Source organism: Alternaria atra (genome assembly GCF_907166805.1).
Source record: "Alternaria atra isolate CS162 genome assembly, contig: 25, whole genome shotgun sequence".
Taxonomy (NCBI): Eukaryota; Fungi; Ascomycota; class Dothideomycetes; order Pleosporales; family Pleosporaceae; genus Alternaria; species Alternaria atra.
In genome coordinates, this window is record NW_025091323.1 from 4996700 (window position 1) to 5010889 (window position 14190).

Genomic DNA, 14190 nt, shown 5'->3' on the forward strand with positions numbered 1-14190 from the left:
GTATCGCACAGAGCAACTCTCAGAAATCGCGCAGCAATTTGGCTTGAGCGCATCGAGTCGTTGAAGTCGCATCCAGAACGTGGAAAGGGTCCATTCTTGGAGGCTTTGCATCATTTCCAATCGGCGGATTCCCGCAGAAGCCAGAAACCCCGCTGACTTCCGGTCGCCTCACTGAGGCTGTTTGCAACCCTGACGCATGGCGAGACCCCTATATACGCAATGACAGCCATTCAGACACCCGTCGATACTGCGTCGGCCATGGAAGACATTCACGGAGTCGATGTATCGTGGCTGCACCACTCAACTAGAGGTAAGTGAGGCCCGCTTACCCTGGGTGGAGACGTCTCGGCTTTGCGGCGCAACCCTGAGCTCTCAGAGCTGTACTAACATATTGCGCCTGAGTAGACCATCATCACCGCCAGCAGGCCCCCTCGTCGCCAGGCCTGAGTAGAGATGCGCCTCCCAAGACATCGTCACATGGTGGACTACCCACCAGGCCCCGCCACGACGAGCAGCAAATTCATGAGCCGACACCGGCGACGACGAGACCCGCATCACCGCCGCGACCGCCCCCAGCTGGAGCTACACCATCAAGCGCAACGCCTCCCCAGAAGATACCGCCAAAACGTCCAGCACTGCTTAGCCGAGGCAGTACTGATAAGAATGTCAGCGGAACAACGCCACCCGAATCAAAGAACAACTCGCGACGCAACTCGTGGATGAATAGCATCAGCTCAAAGTTCTCGTCGCAAAACTCGCCCGCACAAACGACACACACCCAGGCCCAGGGATCACCCGCTGCTGCCAATGGCGCGACCAATACTGCCCCCTCGGCCAACGGCGCCCTGAACGGCATACAAGCGGCGTCGGGAGGCAGCAATGGCGCCGCTGAGCCCTACGTCCCGCAACAGCCCAAGAGTTCGTTTGTCGGAAACGTGCTGCGACGCCTGTCATCGGGAACACAAGTTGGCACCGCTGGCAAGGTCTATCCAAACGGAGGCATGTGCCCACGAAAGGTCATGAACGTCGACCCCAACCGCGAGCGATGCCTAGTCCCTGAACTGGATCAGAACAAGTTGCGCAAGGTCGCATTTTGCGTAGATGTTGAGATTGCTGGAGGACCCAAGTACAAGGACGATGCGGAAACAGACGATAAAAAGGCGAAGCGCAAGGACAAGAAGTTGAAGGAGCGCGGCGAGGGCGAGGCACTGAAGAACCCGGAAGCCGTGGCGGAAGAGAAGGATAAGGATGGTGTCGTCGCCATCGCTCAAGAAGTCGTCGGCAACGATTCCGAGCCAAACCCTGAGGGCACAGTCTTGGACGAGGACAAACAGGAGCCAAGTAGGAAGAAAGAGAAGAAGAAGCGATCCGAAGCTGAGCGCAAAGAGCGGAAAGAGAAGAAACGTAAGAAGGCCGAAGAGAACGGTACAATCCCCATGGAATTTACCAGAGACGATGACAGCGCCAGCGCTGAAGGAGTACCTGCTCCTACTGGGGCGCCGACTCCTCGCGCTCAGGATCGCCCAACCATTGACCCACTGCGCATCTACCGAAGATGTTGCCAACTTCGCGAGTCTCCCATTCTCAAACGCATCAGTGACCAGCTTGCGGCGCCACGAGCGTGTTCCGTTGTTCAACCGGGCGTTGTCACCTGTCTGGATCTGACAGGGTCGAGGTTGCAACTGGCTGACGTCTTGACCCTGTCAGATTGGCTCGCCATTGTACCTGTCAAGAAGCTATTCTTGGAAGACGCGGACCTGAACGACGAGAAGATCAGGGTCATACTCGCAGGTCTCCTGGCCGCCAAGGTTCCGGAGCCCCCTAAACAACGCGACCAGTCCAACGACGGAACCCAGGACGGACTGTGCCAGCAAGGCTCATGCGCAGTCAAGAAGCTGGTTCTCAAGAACAACCCGAAGATTACAGCTGAAGGCTGGAAACATATCGCTCTGTTTCTCTACATGTGCAAATCCATAATGGCAATCGACGTGTCAATGATACCGTTCCCAAAGTCTCGACCGCAGGTGGCTTCTCCACCTACTAACAGCACGCAAGCACCGTCTCCCACCAAGGATAGCAGGTCGGGAGATGTGGCTGAGATCTTCTCCAAGGCCATCTCCGAACGACTGGGCGGTTCAGAGCTTCAAGAATTAGCCATGGCTGAATGCAACCTGACCTCCTCGAGCATCAGGAAAATCATCGACGGCTGCGTCATCAGCGGCATCCAACGTCTGAGTCTTGCGACGAACGATATTGACGCTGAAGGCCTCGAACATGTTCTACATTACTTGCGCTCTGGTGTGTGCCAGGGAATTGATCTTGGAGGGAATGACTTACGATCATTGATGGGCAAGATCTGCGACAGCATTAAGCACTGCAACAACAGCCCACTTTGGGCACTGTGCTTGCAAGATACCGGCCTCACCCCAGAAGCACTCAAGACACTCATACCAACTCTAATCTCCCTACCGTCGTTCAGATTCCTGGACCTCTCGCATAACAGGGGTCTCTTCATGGGCCAGACTTCACTTTCCCTCCTTAGGAAATACATGCCTCAATTTAAGGAGCTGAAGCGGATACATCTCGTGAATGTCGACATGAAGCCCGAAGATGCAATCGCTATCGCAGAGATTCTACCGGACTGTCCTCACATCGCGCACATCAACATTCTTGAGAACCCCGAGATAACGCGTGTCGCGACCTCGACAGATGAGGAGACACAAGAAGAAGCTGCTGCGTTATATGCGTCGCTGACTTTAGCAGCCAAGCTGTCCAAGTCGCTCATATGTGTCGACGTGGACATACCGGCTCCGGAACAAGGCGAAGTTATAAAAGCACTTGCGAAGCAAGTCGTGGCGTACTGCTTGCGCAACATTGAATCCATCAACGAAGTGCCAGAGCTTCAAGCAGCACCAAAACAAGTTGAGGTTCCGGATATTCTGATGCGTCTTGTTGGTCCCGAAGACACTGGTTATGAAGAGAATGACAATGCGTCCAATGCTGCAGACAATGACTACATTGTTGGCGGCACAGGCATTGCTAAAGCGCTCAGTTACTGCCTTTCTCACAAGGAAACCGATCTTCGCAGGGTGTCAGTTCCAGTCAGTGGTACCTCTACTCCCAGAAGTCGAAGCAGGGTACCAGTGCTTGAGGAACCGAGCAAGGCCAGAGCCATGTCTAAGGATCTTCTTGAGACTGCGCGGAACACGCGAAACAGAATCCAGCCTGCACTGATCAGAGAGGCGAAGGGTGGTAATGACCTGAATTACCGTATGTCTCACAATCTTGTTGTATTGTCGATATGGCTAACCTGTTGATAGGTCGTTTGCTTTTCCTAGATCAAACACTTCAAGGCATGATTCAACGCTTCGAAGACGAATACCCAGAAACACGTCTTCAACCATCCGATGCAGCTTCTACAACAAGCTCTAAACTCAGCAGCTCACCACCTACCTCCGCTGTACCGACACTCGAGAACAGTGTGTCAACAGACTTCACGGCAGCTGAATCCGATGAGGACGAACCTTCTACCCTACGCTCACGCCACAACTCCGACGTCTCTCTCGCATCACGCCACATGTCCCTCGAAGAAGGACGTCTCCACCGATTCGGCCATCGCGTACGCACCGGTCTTCTCAACCCGTCTCGCCCCACGACTCCTGACGTTTCCGAAAACCATGTCTCCTTCATCTCGGGTACGGCAGACGACCAAGGTCTTCCAGAACACCTTCTTGCCATGCGTGCATACTTCCAGAATCACAGCGGTGACGAGATGAGGCATATGATTGAGGGTAAAGGCTGGGAACAGGCTTTTAACAGTGTCGTGGAGAACGCCGAAGAGCTGAGGAACCTTGAAAGGGATGACCCGCAACAATTCAAGATGTTTAAAGAGAGCCAGATTGCGGCGTTGAAGAATCGTAACCCGGATATTTTTGCGCCTGGAGAGAAAGAGAGGACGTGTGGTGAGGGGCACAATGGAAATGATTTTGCTATTGAGGACTAGTTATGGGATGCGGCGTTGAGGAAGAGCTCACAGGAGGGTTGGGGTTTATTGGCAAATGGGATCGGTATGATCTTTCCACCGTTGACTTGGGCTTAAAGGCTGGGGCGCTGGAGCGCACTCACCGGCTCAAGTGTTCATTCTTTATATATTTGTAACTGACAGTTACGCTGGCTAGCACATCGCCTTGCATGGCATGTTGATTCAATTATGATTCCTATTCACAACACTTATATCACGGACAGCTACAATACGTCACATCTGTTCCCTGTTTTTTCTTCCTGTTTCCTTTCTTGTTTATCTGTCACATGTTCTCCATATCATTATCCAAACCGGCAATAAGATGTTCAAATGTGCCCGCCGGCTCTCCTGCTCTTTTACTATAATCCAAAAACAGTGCCACCAAATTTCATGGTTTCTTTCCTGTCTTCTCTCGTTTCGCACCCCATCAAAATCGGATTATAAAGGTCCATATGACAACCAAAAAGATCATTCTAGTCTTTTCATGATCTTTGTAGGTTAATCAAATAAGAGATGCAGAGACTTGTGTGGAAAACAGCATCATAAGGGCTAGCGGAGACTCTGTCACGGTTAATTGAGTTGCTCGTCAAAATGGCAACGGAGTGTGGGGAACTTCGCTGGCTCAACCTAGCCATGCACATATGAAGCAACTCTCGAGTTAACTGAAAGAAGTTGTCCACGCCTCCTTCACCCAATTGCTTCCAAACCTACTACATCAGAAGCCTATGTTGTGGGAGTAATCCCGAAAGGCTACACGAACCTGCGAATGCAGTGGGACTACTTTCTGCTCTTCTAAAAACACAATGTTCTCCTAGGATATCAGTAGACTTCCTTGTTGATCTATCCTACCTCTGTGTGTTGGCGCAAGGTGTATATAAATCTTCCGTCGTCAGTACTTCTCTACCTTTTCCATCTCGCAACATCTTCAGTGAATGACTAGGATACGCTATCAAGACAAAAAACGGTCTTGATGAATGTTCTGCGTCGCTCTGGTCGCTCTTTTCTTTATAAAACATCAAACCAGATAGCTGGATTTGTATGATTCGACATTCCGAGCGAATACATCTTGCAACCAAAAGAATGCTATAGCACTGTTCTCTGTTTTAGCTTGCGCATTCGACGTTGAAAACATGGTCATCCCTCTGTATACTAAGTGGCGGCACTACTACGGTCACGAGAGAGTGTCTAGATACCCTTTTACCATCTACTATCTTTCAGATAGTAGAGAGTCAGTCAACTCCAAAACCGTAGATATTTGACGCCATGAACTGTTTCTTTGAGATCTCGCAAGCTTTTATGTCCCTAAAATTAGACCCCACATTGCTATGAGACGTTGTCAAAGTCCAGCATATATTTTCAAGCTTGCTATTCATCTACAGATTTGAAGTCTGCTTTTACCTGGGGCGCGGTCTTTCTGCTATGCTTAGCGGGATATATAAGCTTGTTTCCCTACACTCTCTTCTCTCAGGCTCCAAACAACTCATTCTTTTCTTTTGCAACGAAAAGAGCTCCGCCACAACCCACGGAGTTCGGTTCCTGTTGGCACTTTCCTTGTACTAAACCAGTGTTTAAGCAGCGGAAAAAAATGCTGATGGAATAATCATGTGCTTGGAAGTGACCAAAAGCCTATTAATATCACCAGCTTTGACGACTACAACGGAATTTTTGGGGTAGAAGGATGATACCCGGCTCCATCGTGCCAGATACATGCGCACATAAATTTCATAGGAAGAGAAGAGACTGAAGTGTATTACTATCACCACCATTACTACTGCGCCTATTCAAGCCCGAATTGACCTCAATATTTGAGTATGCAGAATAAATGAAGTGTATTACTGCGAGTCCATCATCTAATCGTGCGATGGTAGCTCCATATACTGACCTCGGTGTACTGCCATGTTGCTTTCGGGATGCTCGGTAGGAGTCAGTGGGACTATCGAGCTTCTACTTGCTATATCTTGGCAGGCGTATGTACTGTTGCCATGTCCGATATACCCTTAGCCGACGTCCGATTCGTTAACCACCTTGTGTTCCGCGTCCATCCATTTGTAGATGCTATCACCCAACACACAATCAGTTAAACTCTCCACAATATAAGCCAAGATGCTAAAGGTGAATCCCGTGTCTTTTTGCTTGTTCATTTGATCCACATGTTCCTGGTATCGCTCATGTATATCTTCCAGATGCGCCAAATCAGATCCTAGACCTGATACCATCTGACGCGACACTTGCCTAGGCAGTGGATGTTCAGCCATCAAGTCGAGGATAGAATTCCCCGCTTTTTTTTATGTTTGCGTATAGCTCGCTTGTAGTTGTCGCGTAAGTGGTCTGGATACGTTTAGGTTGCGTACGCGCATCATGGGTCGAAGTAGCGACATTGTGATGTGAGTCGGTTATCGTTCGTATTCGAGTAGAAGGAAGATAGTTATGGATTTATGAGATGAATGTGAAGAATTTTGACGCTGTTAGGCAGCAAGACCATACGTTCCATTCGTTCAAGTCACCAGGACCCCTTCCGATTCTTGCCTTAGTGTACTACGGTTCCAGGCCAAAAGACTCCACCAACCTTGAACGCCGGACGGGACCTGCACCATTCATCCCAACCCCAGCCTCGACAAATTGAAAGACACGAACCATGAAGACGTCGAGGTTTGGAAATTTCGACCAACCAAAGGGTATTATGAAGAAGGGGTCGGGTGGTGGTGGTGGTAGCGATGGCCTAGGGGAGGAAGTTTTGGCCGAAATTGAGTGTATATATCATTTGCATACACGAACTAGGGCGCCGTGTTGGAGAGCGAACATACAGATGTACAGCCCAGAGTCAGGCCTAGGAAGGAGGCATATATTCAACGAAAGGTATGGCATGCATCGAAAGAGCAAGAGAAGAGCAAGAGAAGAGCAAGAGAAGAGCAAGAGAAGAGCAAGAGAAGAGCAAGAGAAGAGCAAGAGAAGAGCAAGAGAAGAGCAAGAGAAGAGCAAGAGAAGAGCAAGAGAAGAGCAAGAGAAGAGCAAGAGCATATCGTAGCCAAGGGAGGCAACGCAACGCCAAACCAACAGCGTCTTCATTTCATCACCACCCTCCAATATCTACTACTACTACCACCACCACCAAAATCGTGTACATGCTTTATAAGGATATCATAGCTCGAGCAAATCACATGCCTATCAACACTTCATCTAAAAGATAACGGCAAGCGAATGACGTGAAATAATGCTGGAAAGATGCTTATGTGACGTATAACTCAACGACCATCATATACAAAAATAAGAAACCACCGGGACCCGCCCAAGCAGCAGTACGATGCGTGAGTGGATAACCAGTGGAAGTGAGAAAAGTAACTTCACTCCACTCCATTATACACATATCCAGCTCTTTCTTCAGCGAGAACAGAGTCTACAAGAAGGGTAGTACTACACCCTTTCTCATCGGACTTCCTCTGCCATCGACAGTGCTGCCTTCGGCGCTGTATCCGGAATCGCGATCGACGTCATCGTTGTCAAAGTCGATGTCGAAATCGGGTTCCTTTTCTTCCTCGGCCTCTTCATCATTATCGCCGTCCCAGGCTTTCTGCGTCGCACCACGCGAGTTCCATCGCAGCGTGCGGCTGATGCTGTCGAACCACTCGGTGGGTTGCGAGAGCACGGTAGGGAATGGGTACTGGGAAGCGGCGATGGTGACGTGGTCGCCTTGACGGAGTTCGACGCGGCCCTTGCCGTCGAAGGCGCAATAAGCGGTAGCGCGGGACTTGAGAGGTACCGCGATACGGAGAAGCATACTGTCGTTGAGGAGCATGGGGCGGAAGGAGAGAGTGTGGGGGCAGATGGGTGTCAAGAGGATGGCGGGAATGTCTGGGTGCACGAGGGAGCCGCCTGCAGAGAGCGAGTATGCTGTTGAACCAGTAGGCGTGGAGAAGATGACGCCGTCTGCTTGTACGACGGTAAGCAGGTTGTTGTCGCCGTACAGCTCGAGGTTCGAGACGTAGGGTGATGGGCCGCGGTCGATGACAAGCTCATTGAGTACCTCGAATTGTTCGGCTTCGATATGCTGAGGCGATCCTTGAGCAACATTCTTCTGGTAGCGGTATACTGTGCAAGTGAAGCGCATACGCAGATTTACACGCATGCCAGTCTCGCACATAATCTTGTCGAGCGCTGGCCTGTATTGTGCGAATTCGAAGTTTGTCAAGAAACCAAGACTGCCGAGCGAGAAGGACAGAATCGGCGGCACAATGCGCTGGAAGAGCCAAGAGGTGAACAACACGGTACCGTCTCCACCAAGAGTAAGAACAAGGTCGAAGATCTCTGGGGTTTCCCAGCAAAGATCCGGCGTCCACCAGCGAAGCATGTTTTCATAGCGTTTGTCCTTGGCCAACAAAGAGGCCGCATCGAAGCGCTTCGACTTCCGTAGCTTGTGATCTACGTAGACGTTCACTCCTACATCTGATCCGTAGCGCGAGGTCGTCATGAGCCATTCCGCTAACTCGCGCGTGAGGTATACAAGGTTGTTGTCGCGAGCCTTGGTGACAATCATGACGTTGCGCACCGTCATCTTAATGGGTCGGCGCTGCAGCTGCTTCGAGACCTCGCGGACACTGTTCGCGGTCTGCATAAGTCTTGAATGCGATATCGTGTCATCGTCAGACATCTCTTCCATGACCTTTCCTAGGTTGACAGCCTTGTCGAACTTCTTGTGGAAGAAGCATGGTGATGCGAGCGCAGCCATCTTGCTTGCAGAAAGGTCTGCCGAGTGCAGTTCGAGCTCTGAAAGTGCCTTTGCGAGTTGCGAATGGGTGATGCTCTTTGACCGCGCATTCTTCTCATTGTTTCCTGAGCCCTCCATCATGAGAGTATCCATGGATTGTGACGCCGACGAAGGCGGGGGCCGAGACTGCAACGCCTTAAGAAGAGTCTGGCGGGGTATCGCGGAGTCTATCGATTGTGCGTTCTTGCGGTGCTTCCGAACGCGACTCTCACCAAAAGACGGGATGCGCGGGAGGACGGAGAGATTCTCGATGGAGGAGGAAGTGCTGATAGCGGTGGGGTTTTCGTTGCGGGAGGATTCGTCCGATGTCAGACTGGCTGGTTGTTGTGTTACAGCGGGCGTACCGCCAATTTCTTTGGTTACTACCGATGCATTATACGGCGCGTCCTGGGGGCAGTGGACGCTGGTCTGCGGAGGCTGTGGAGACTCTGGGCAGGTGGGATTATTAAATGAGGCATCGGCAGCGACGGGGTTAAGGTCACGGTCGGAGAAACTCGAGTTGGCCGCCTGTGGGGACAGGAGCGGGTGAACCTTGGCCGGACTAAACGGCTCCCCATTCTTGAATGTCGCCGATAACATCGTAGCTTGATTATGTGTTATTGATCGAGCGCCCGATAATCGCGCTTAGTCTTTGGCGGTGGCTGGTTGTGGACCTTGGCGAATACGATATTAATCGACGTCTTTGTTCGGCTGTGGCGGCAAAATATGTACAGCGAAAGATGAACGTAGCCAGACGGTTCGGTCGAAGGTAATAAATGCTCCAGGCAAAATGAAAAAGGAGACACAAAGGAAGCGATGGATCGTACTACTGCATGGGTGCGAGTCGTAAGGTTAGGTATGTGGTAGCTGCTAACGGTGATGGGCGATGTTACGACCAGCGAATCCGTGTAACCGGTCGTTGAAGGTAAAGATTATGTTGAAGGAAGAGCCCGGCTCGACCTGGTTAAATAAATATAAAAAAGACGTGTGAAGTGTACACGACTCTATGTCGTGTGGCCGAAAGAGCGAAGGCGCAAGTAGGGGAAAGACAGTGGTGCAACTTGAGGCAGGTGTTAGGCACGATGCGAGACCTACTATATCCAGTCCGCATCTGCAAGACGTCTCTGCCACCGCTATTCTGGAGCATTGCCACATCACGATCCAATGCGCCAGCCTCAAACGAAGGGTACCGCCCACCTGTAGCGGCTAGCCCGCCGTGAACGTTGTGACACTTCGCGTGTCACAAACTCGTGGGTCCACGCCGGAGCATCTACCAAACATAGAACGAAGCTTCATTCTAATCCGCGATCGTGACACAGATTACAACGGCCTAGGCGGCCCAGAAGTTCCTTTCAGCCTGTCTTCCAAGGCACGCTCCACCACATGGTCACTACGCTCGACTGTCAGGATCCTTCGATGACCCTGAGCGTTCATGGTCGAGAAGCGCTCGCTCATGGGAAAGTCTCACTCATCGGTTCATACCGACACCCTCCGCGTTTGATCCACACTTCGTTTAGAAAAGCCACAACGGGTACCATGATTAAGGGTAAACCGTATTCGAGATTCAGTATGAATCGCATCGCCGCAAAAGTTATGCCATGTGCCCGCTGGACTAGCAGAGATGTCCCCAGCGACGAAACAACCCAAATATGGACTAGTCCTCCTGTAACCATAACTCTCTGCTTCGAACTTGCACCTGGTGCAGGAGAAGTTTAGGCGAGACAGTTTGCTCCTCGCCAAAGCGACACACTTACTAGGCGAATGAGTATTGCATGAAATCGCTGCCGTTAGTACCGATGGCCCACAGACCTCATACGCCACGCATGGCTGTTACATGGAGTTGAGATATGGCAAGCGTTTACGGCAAATGTCGCATCGAACATAGAGTGAAGTGGGCTCATACTCGCTACCGAGATAGTTGCAATGCCCGTCTCCACGTCGTTTCCGTCCATTCACAGCGGGTAACTGTGTGTTTGCCTTCAGGCTCAAGTTGAATGCTGAAACTCGCGCATGTCACTGGTCTACCCATGTGCCATTTCTCCTCAGGGGCCACCCGAAAGCTTCCGACAGCTTCAACTGCCGGAGCATTGTTGCGCAATGGCAGCTTGGGGATGCGGTCCGAAGCGCAAGAAGTAAACAGGCGCCTGCGACTATCTCGTGGCTGTCTTGGCTGCGTTTCTAGCATGGATCGAGAATGTATATGAAGTACAGCACTCGTACTATAACAGTGACTATAGTGAAGAGGGTCAGTATCGAACAATGCGTTGCGCGAGGAAAGTGGAATCGTGATGTAAGAATGGGTATGTGGCGATCAACCTGTCTATCAAACAGAAGTTGTCTAGAAGGATAGAAGTTGGCGAGCAAATCGTGCCTTTGGCGCATATAGCTGGAGCGTGATTTGAAATATTGTTGAGTGGATGTACATGACTTTACAGTCTTTTGGTATTCATCACATATCGTGGTATCTAGTGAAGTCGTAACGAAAAGAAATTCGACAAGCCAGACACTTATTGGAGAGCCTTGCGAGCGAAGGTAGGCAGGACAAAAGCGGCCTCGTGGATCTCCTTGCTGTAGTACCTGCAAAGTTGCTCCTCCTCTTCGGTGGACCAGCTGCGAAGGGGCTTCTTGAGGTCGCGGTTGGCGTCCTTGCTGCAGACCATGAAGCCGATTTGGCCGGAGGGGTAGGTGGGGATAGTGGTGTAACCGTATTCGACGTTGGGGAAGACCTCCTTGCAAGCCTTCTTGAGGTTGACAATGAGGGGCATGTGAAGCCATTGGTTCTCGGCTATATGAAAATGTTAGCCAATGACCAAAGCAGCACCTTCCCGGCGCATGAAGGTCTTCGAAAAGTGAATCTTTTACGATTGGATAAGGAGAGGGCTTACAACCTTGGGTGGTAATGACACCGCCTTCACGGAGGGCACCGTTAAGCAGCTCGAAGTATGACTTCTGGAAAAGAGCTTCAGCGGGACCCTCTGGGTCGCTGGAGTCGGTGATGATGACGTCGAATTCGCCCTTCTTGTCCTCGAGGAACTTGAAGCCGTCACCAACGATGGTGGTGGTCTTGGGGTGCTCGAAGCCGACGGACATGCCGGGGAGGTATTGCTTGGAGAGACGGATGACAGCCTCGTCAATGTCGCAGAGGGTGGCCTCCTTGACACAGTCGTGCTTGACAACCTCGCGGAGGACACCACCGTCACCACCGCCGATGACCAAAACCTTCTCAGGGTTGGGGTGGGCGTTCATGGCAAGGTGAGTGATCATCTCCTGGTAGCTACTCTATCGTCAGCCATTGTTCGTGTCTCCCCCAATTGCGGTGTGACATACGAGAACTCGTCGCGCTCGGTGCATTGAATGACGTTGTCGAGAACAAGGACAGTGCCGTAGTTGGTGGACTCGAAGATGAGAACGTCCTGGTACTTGCTCTTCTCGTGATGAAGAACCTCCTTGACCTGGAGGGTCATGGCCTGGCCGGGCCACATGCCGGAGATCTCGCGGAACCAGCCATCTACACCCCGAATCGTTAGTAATTGACATTTGACAGAGCGGGGTGTTCAATTGATTCGTGATTCTTGCAGAATGCGACTTCACTTACCCTTGATGGTGGGGTGTTCAATGGCAGGCATCTTGAAAGATTTGTGGGTGGAAAAAGATGGGTAGAGTAGAGGACGTGATCGTTTACGGAAGTAAACAGAAGATTGACAGAGCTGTCGCCGGATATATATGGAGACCTTCAGGTTTGCGGAGTTTTTCCTTGTGTTTGCGTTGGGCACAATTTTCTAGGTCTATGCACGTCACTGGTCGCGCGCGCCGTACCTGCCCCGCCATCCCCCACCATCATCCTGGGAAGGTCCAGCCGCAAGGCATCTATATTGGGTAGCATTATTTCCACACTGCCAGACCGTGATCCACACTTCACGACCGACATTCGACATCTCTTTCCTGTGCAGTTGCCGCGGACAGCCGGTGTAGTTTCAAAGCCGATCTGATGTAGAGGGTGGCTTGAGGAGTGCTGCCTGATAACGAGGGCGGCCGTATGCCTGATACTAACACGCAAATGGATGCAGATTGCGTGTATGAAGAACATAAAGAGATGGTGTGCCATGAGTGCAAAGGGATCAATGAAAATTGTCAATACTACTGAATCTCTTCTAAAAACTATTTGAGAAACATAACCATGACCGAAGCTGTCCCGAAACAAAACTCCGCTCAGGACGAGCGCAATTCGGTAGAGCAGATTGTCGCGACGAAAGCATATGAAAAGAACCCTGAGCTACTGCCGTGGTATACCAAAGAGCTTGAGGAGCCGAGTTCCGCAACGAGAGATCTTTTTGAGAAATACAGCAAGATACCACCGGCGAATGTAATCACTCATATCAAACGTGTGAGAGATGACGCGTTTATGGTTGTAAGTTTGGGTGGCCGTTGGGCAAAAAACACGCAGCTGTACTGACAATGTGATAGTTCCCGTACCCGTGCCTCGGAAACTGGGGCTTCTTGAACTTTTCGATTGGGGTGAACCCAGCCTACCAGGAAGTCCTCAACCGGATCAAGAACGGGGAGCAGTTCCTCGACCTGGGGTGCTGTATGGGCCAAGACATCCGCAAGCTCGTGCATGATGGTGCCCCCTCCAAACATACGTACGCGTCCGATCTCAAAAAGGATTTCTGGGGCTTCGGGTATGACATGTTTTTGGACAAGTCAACTCTACAGACGCAGTTCATCGATGCCGATATCTTCGATGTCGACTCTGAGTTGAAGCAGATAGATGGCAAGATCGACATCATCAATGCCGCCTCGTTCTTTCACCTGTTCGACTGGGACGGGCAGATGAAGGCAGCCAAGCGTGTCGTTCAGTTGTTAAAGCCAATGCCTGGAAGCCTCATTGTTGGAAGACAAGGCGGTAAGCCTGAAGCTGGCAGTTTTGCACATATCAAGAAGGAAATGACTGCTTTCTGGCATAACCCTGAGTCCTGGGCAAAGATGTGGAAGCAGGTCGGGGAGGAGACGGGAACAGTATGGAAGGCTGAAGCTGTGCTTGGCGCCGAAGACCTATCAAAGAGGATGAAGACCAACCTTGTGCCTGCTGGTACGAGATTCATGACCTTTACTGTTCGTAGGGTGTAGAAGACTTGCTCGAGGAAGGAGTACCAAATATTGATAGAAAACGGAACTGAATAATTTAGCCATTGCTTCTCATGTGTTTCTGAAGTCGGATCTGTACAGTTTCCGTACATACGTTGTTATGGCATTGTGGCTGCTATATGGGGATATGCGGAGCAGCAGCCAATAAACGTTGCCCAGGGTCCGAGCAAGGAAGCCAAACTCAATCTGGCTTCAACACCACCATTGCATCTTCAATCCAGAGCCCATTGAAGCGAAACATTGCAGTCGCTCAATATACAAATTCACCCCATAAACACTGTAA

General features: G+C 51.0%; 4 protein-coding genes across 4 annotated transcripts; 2 read left to right on the forward strand and 2 right to left on the reverse strand.

Annotated features, from left to right (window-relative positions):
• Window positions 1-219: 219 nt before the first annotated feature.
• Window positions 220-4003, forward strand: ALTATR162_LOCUS6727 (uncharacterized protein; the record flags this gene model as incomplete). Its single annotated transcript, XM_043314349.1, has 3 exons — window positions 220-310; window positions 403-3270; window positions 3321-4003. The coding sequence occupies 3 exons, from the start codon at window positions 220-222 to the stop codon at window positions 4001-4003; spliced, it is 3642 nt and encodes a 1213-aa protein (XP_043170284.1).
• A 3412-nt stretch (window positions 4004-7415) lies between these two features.
• Window positions 7416-9362, reverse strand: ALTATR162_LOCUS6728 (uncharacterized protein; the record flags this gene model as incomplete). The annotated part of the gene is made up of 1 exon (XM_043314350.1): window positions 7416-9362. The coding sequence occupies one exon, from the start codon at window positions 9360-9362 to the stop codon at window positions 7416-7418; it is 1947 nt and encodes a 648-aa protein (XP_043170285.1).
• Window positions 9363-11269: 1907 nt separating this feature from the next.
• On the reverse strand, window positions 11270-12388 carry ALTATR162_LOCUS6729 (uncharacterized protein; the record flags this gene model as incomplete). Its single annotated transcript, XM_043314351.1, has 4 exons — window positions 11270-11547; window positions 11648-12036; window positions 12090-12270; window positions 12358-12388. 4 exons carry the CDS (start codon window positions 12386-12388, stop codon window positions 11270-11272), a joined length of 879 nt encoding a protein of 292 aa, XP_043170286.1.
• Window positions 12389-12939: 551 nt separating this feature from the next.
• Window positions 12940-13889, forward strand: ALTATR162_LOCUS6730 (uncharacterized protein; the record flags this gene model as incomplete). The annotated part of the gene is made up of 2 exons (XM_043314352.1): window positions 12940-13170; window positions 13227-13889. The coding sequence occupies 2 exons, from the start codon at window positions 12940-12942 to the stop codon at window positions 13887-13889; spliced, it is 894 nt and encodes a 297-aa protein (XP_043170287.1).
• Window positions 13890-14190: the final 301 nt, after the last annotated feature.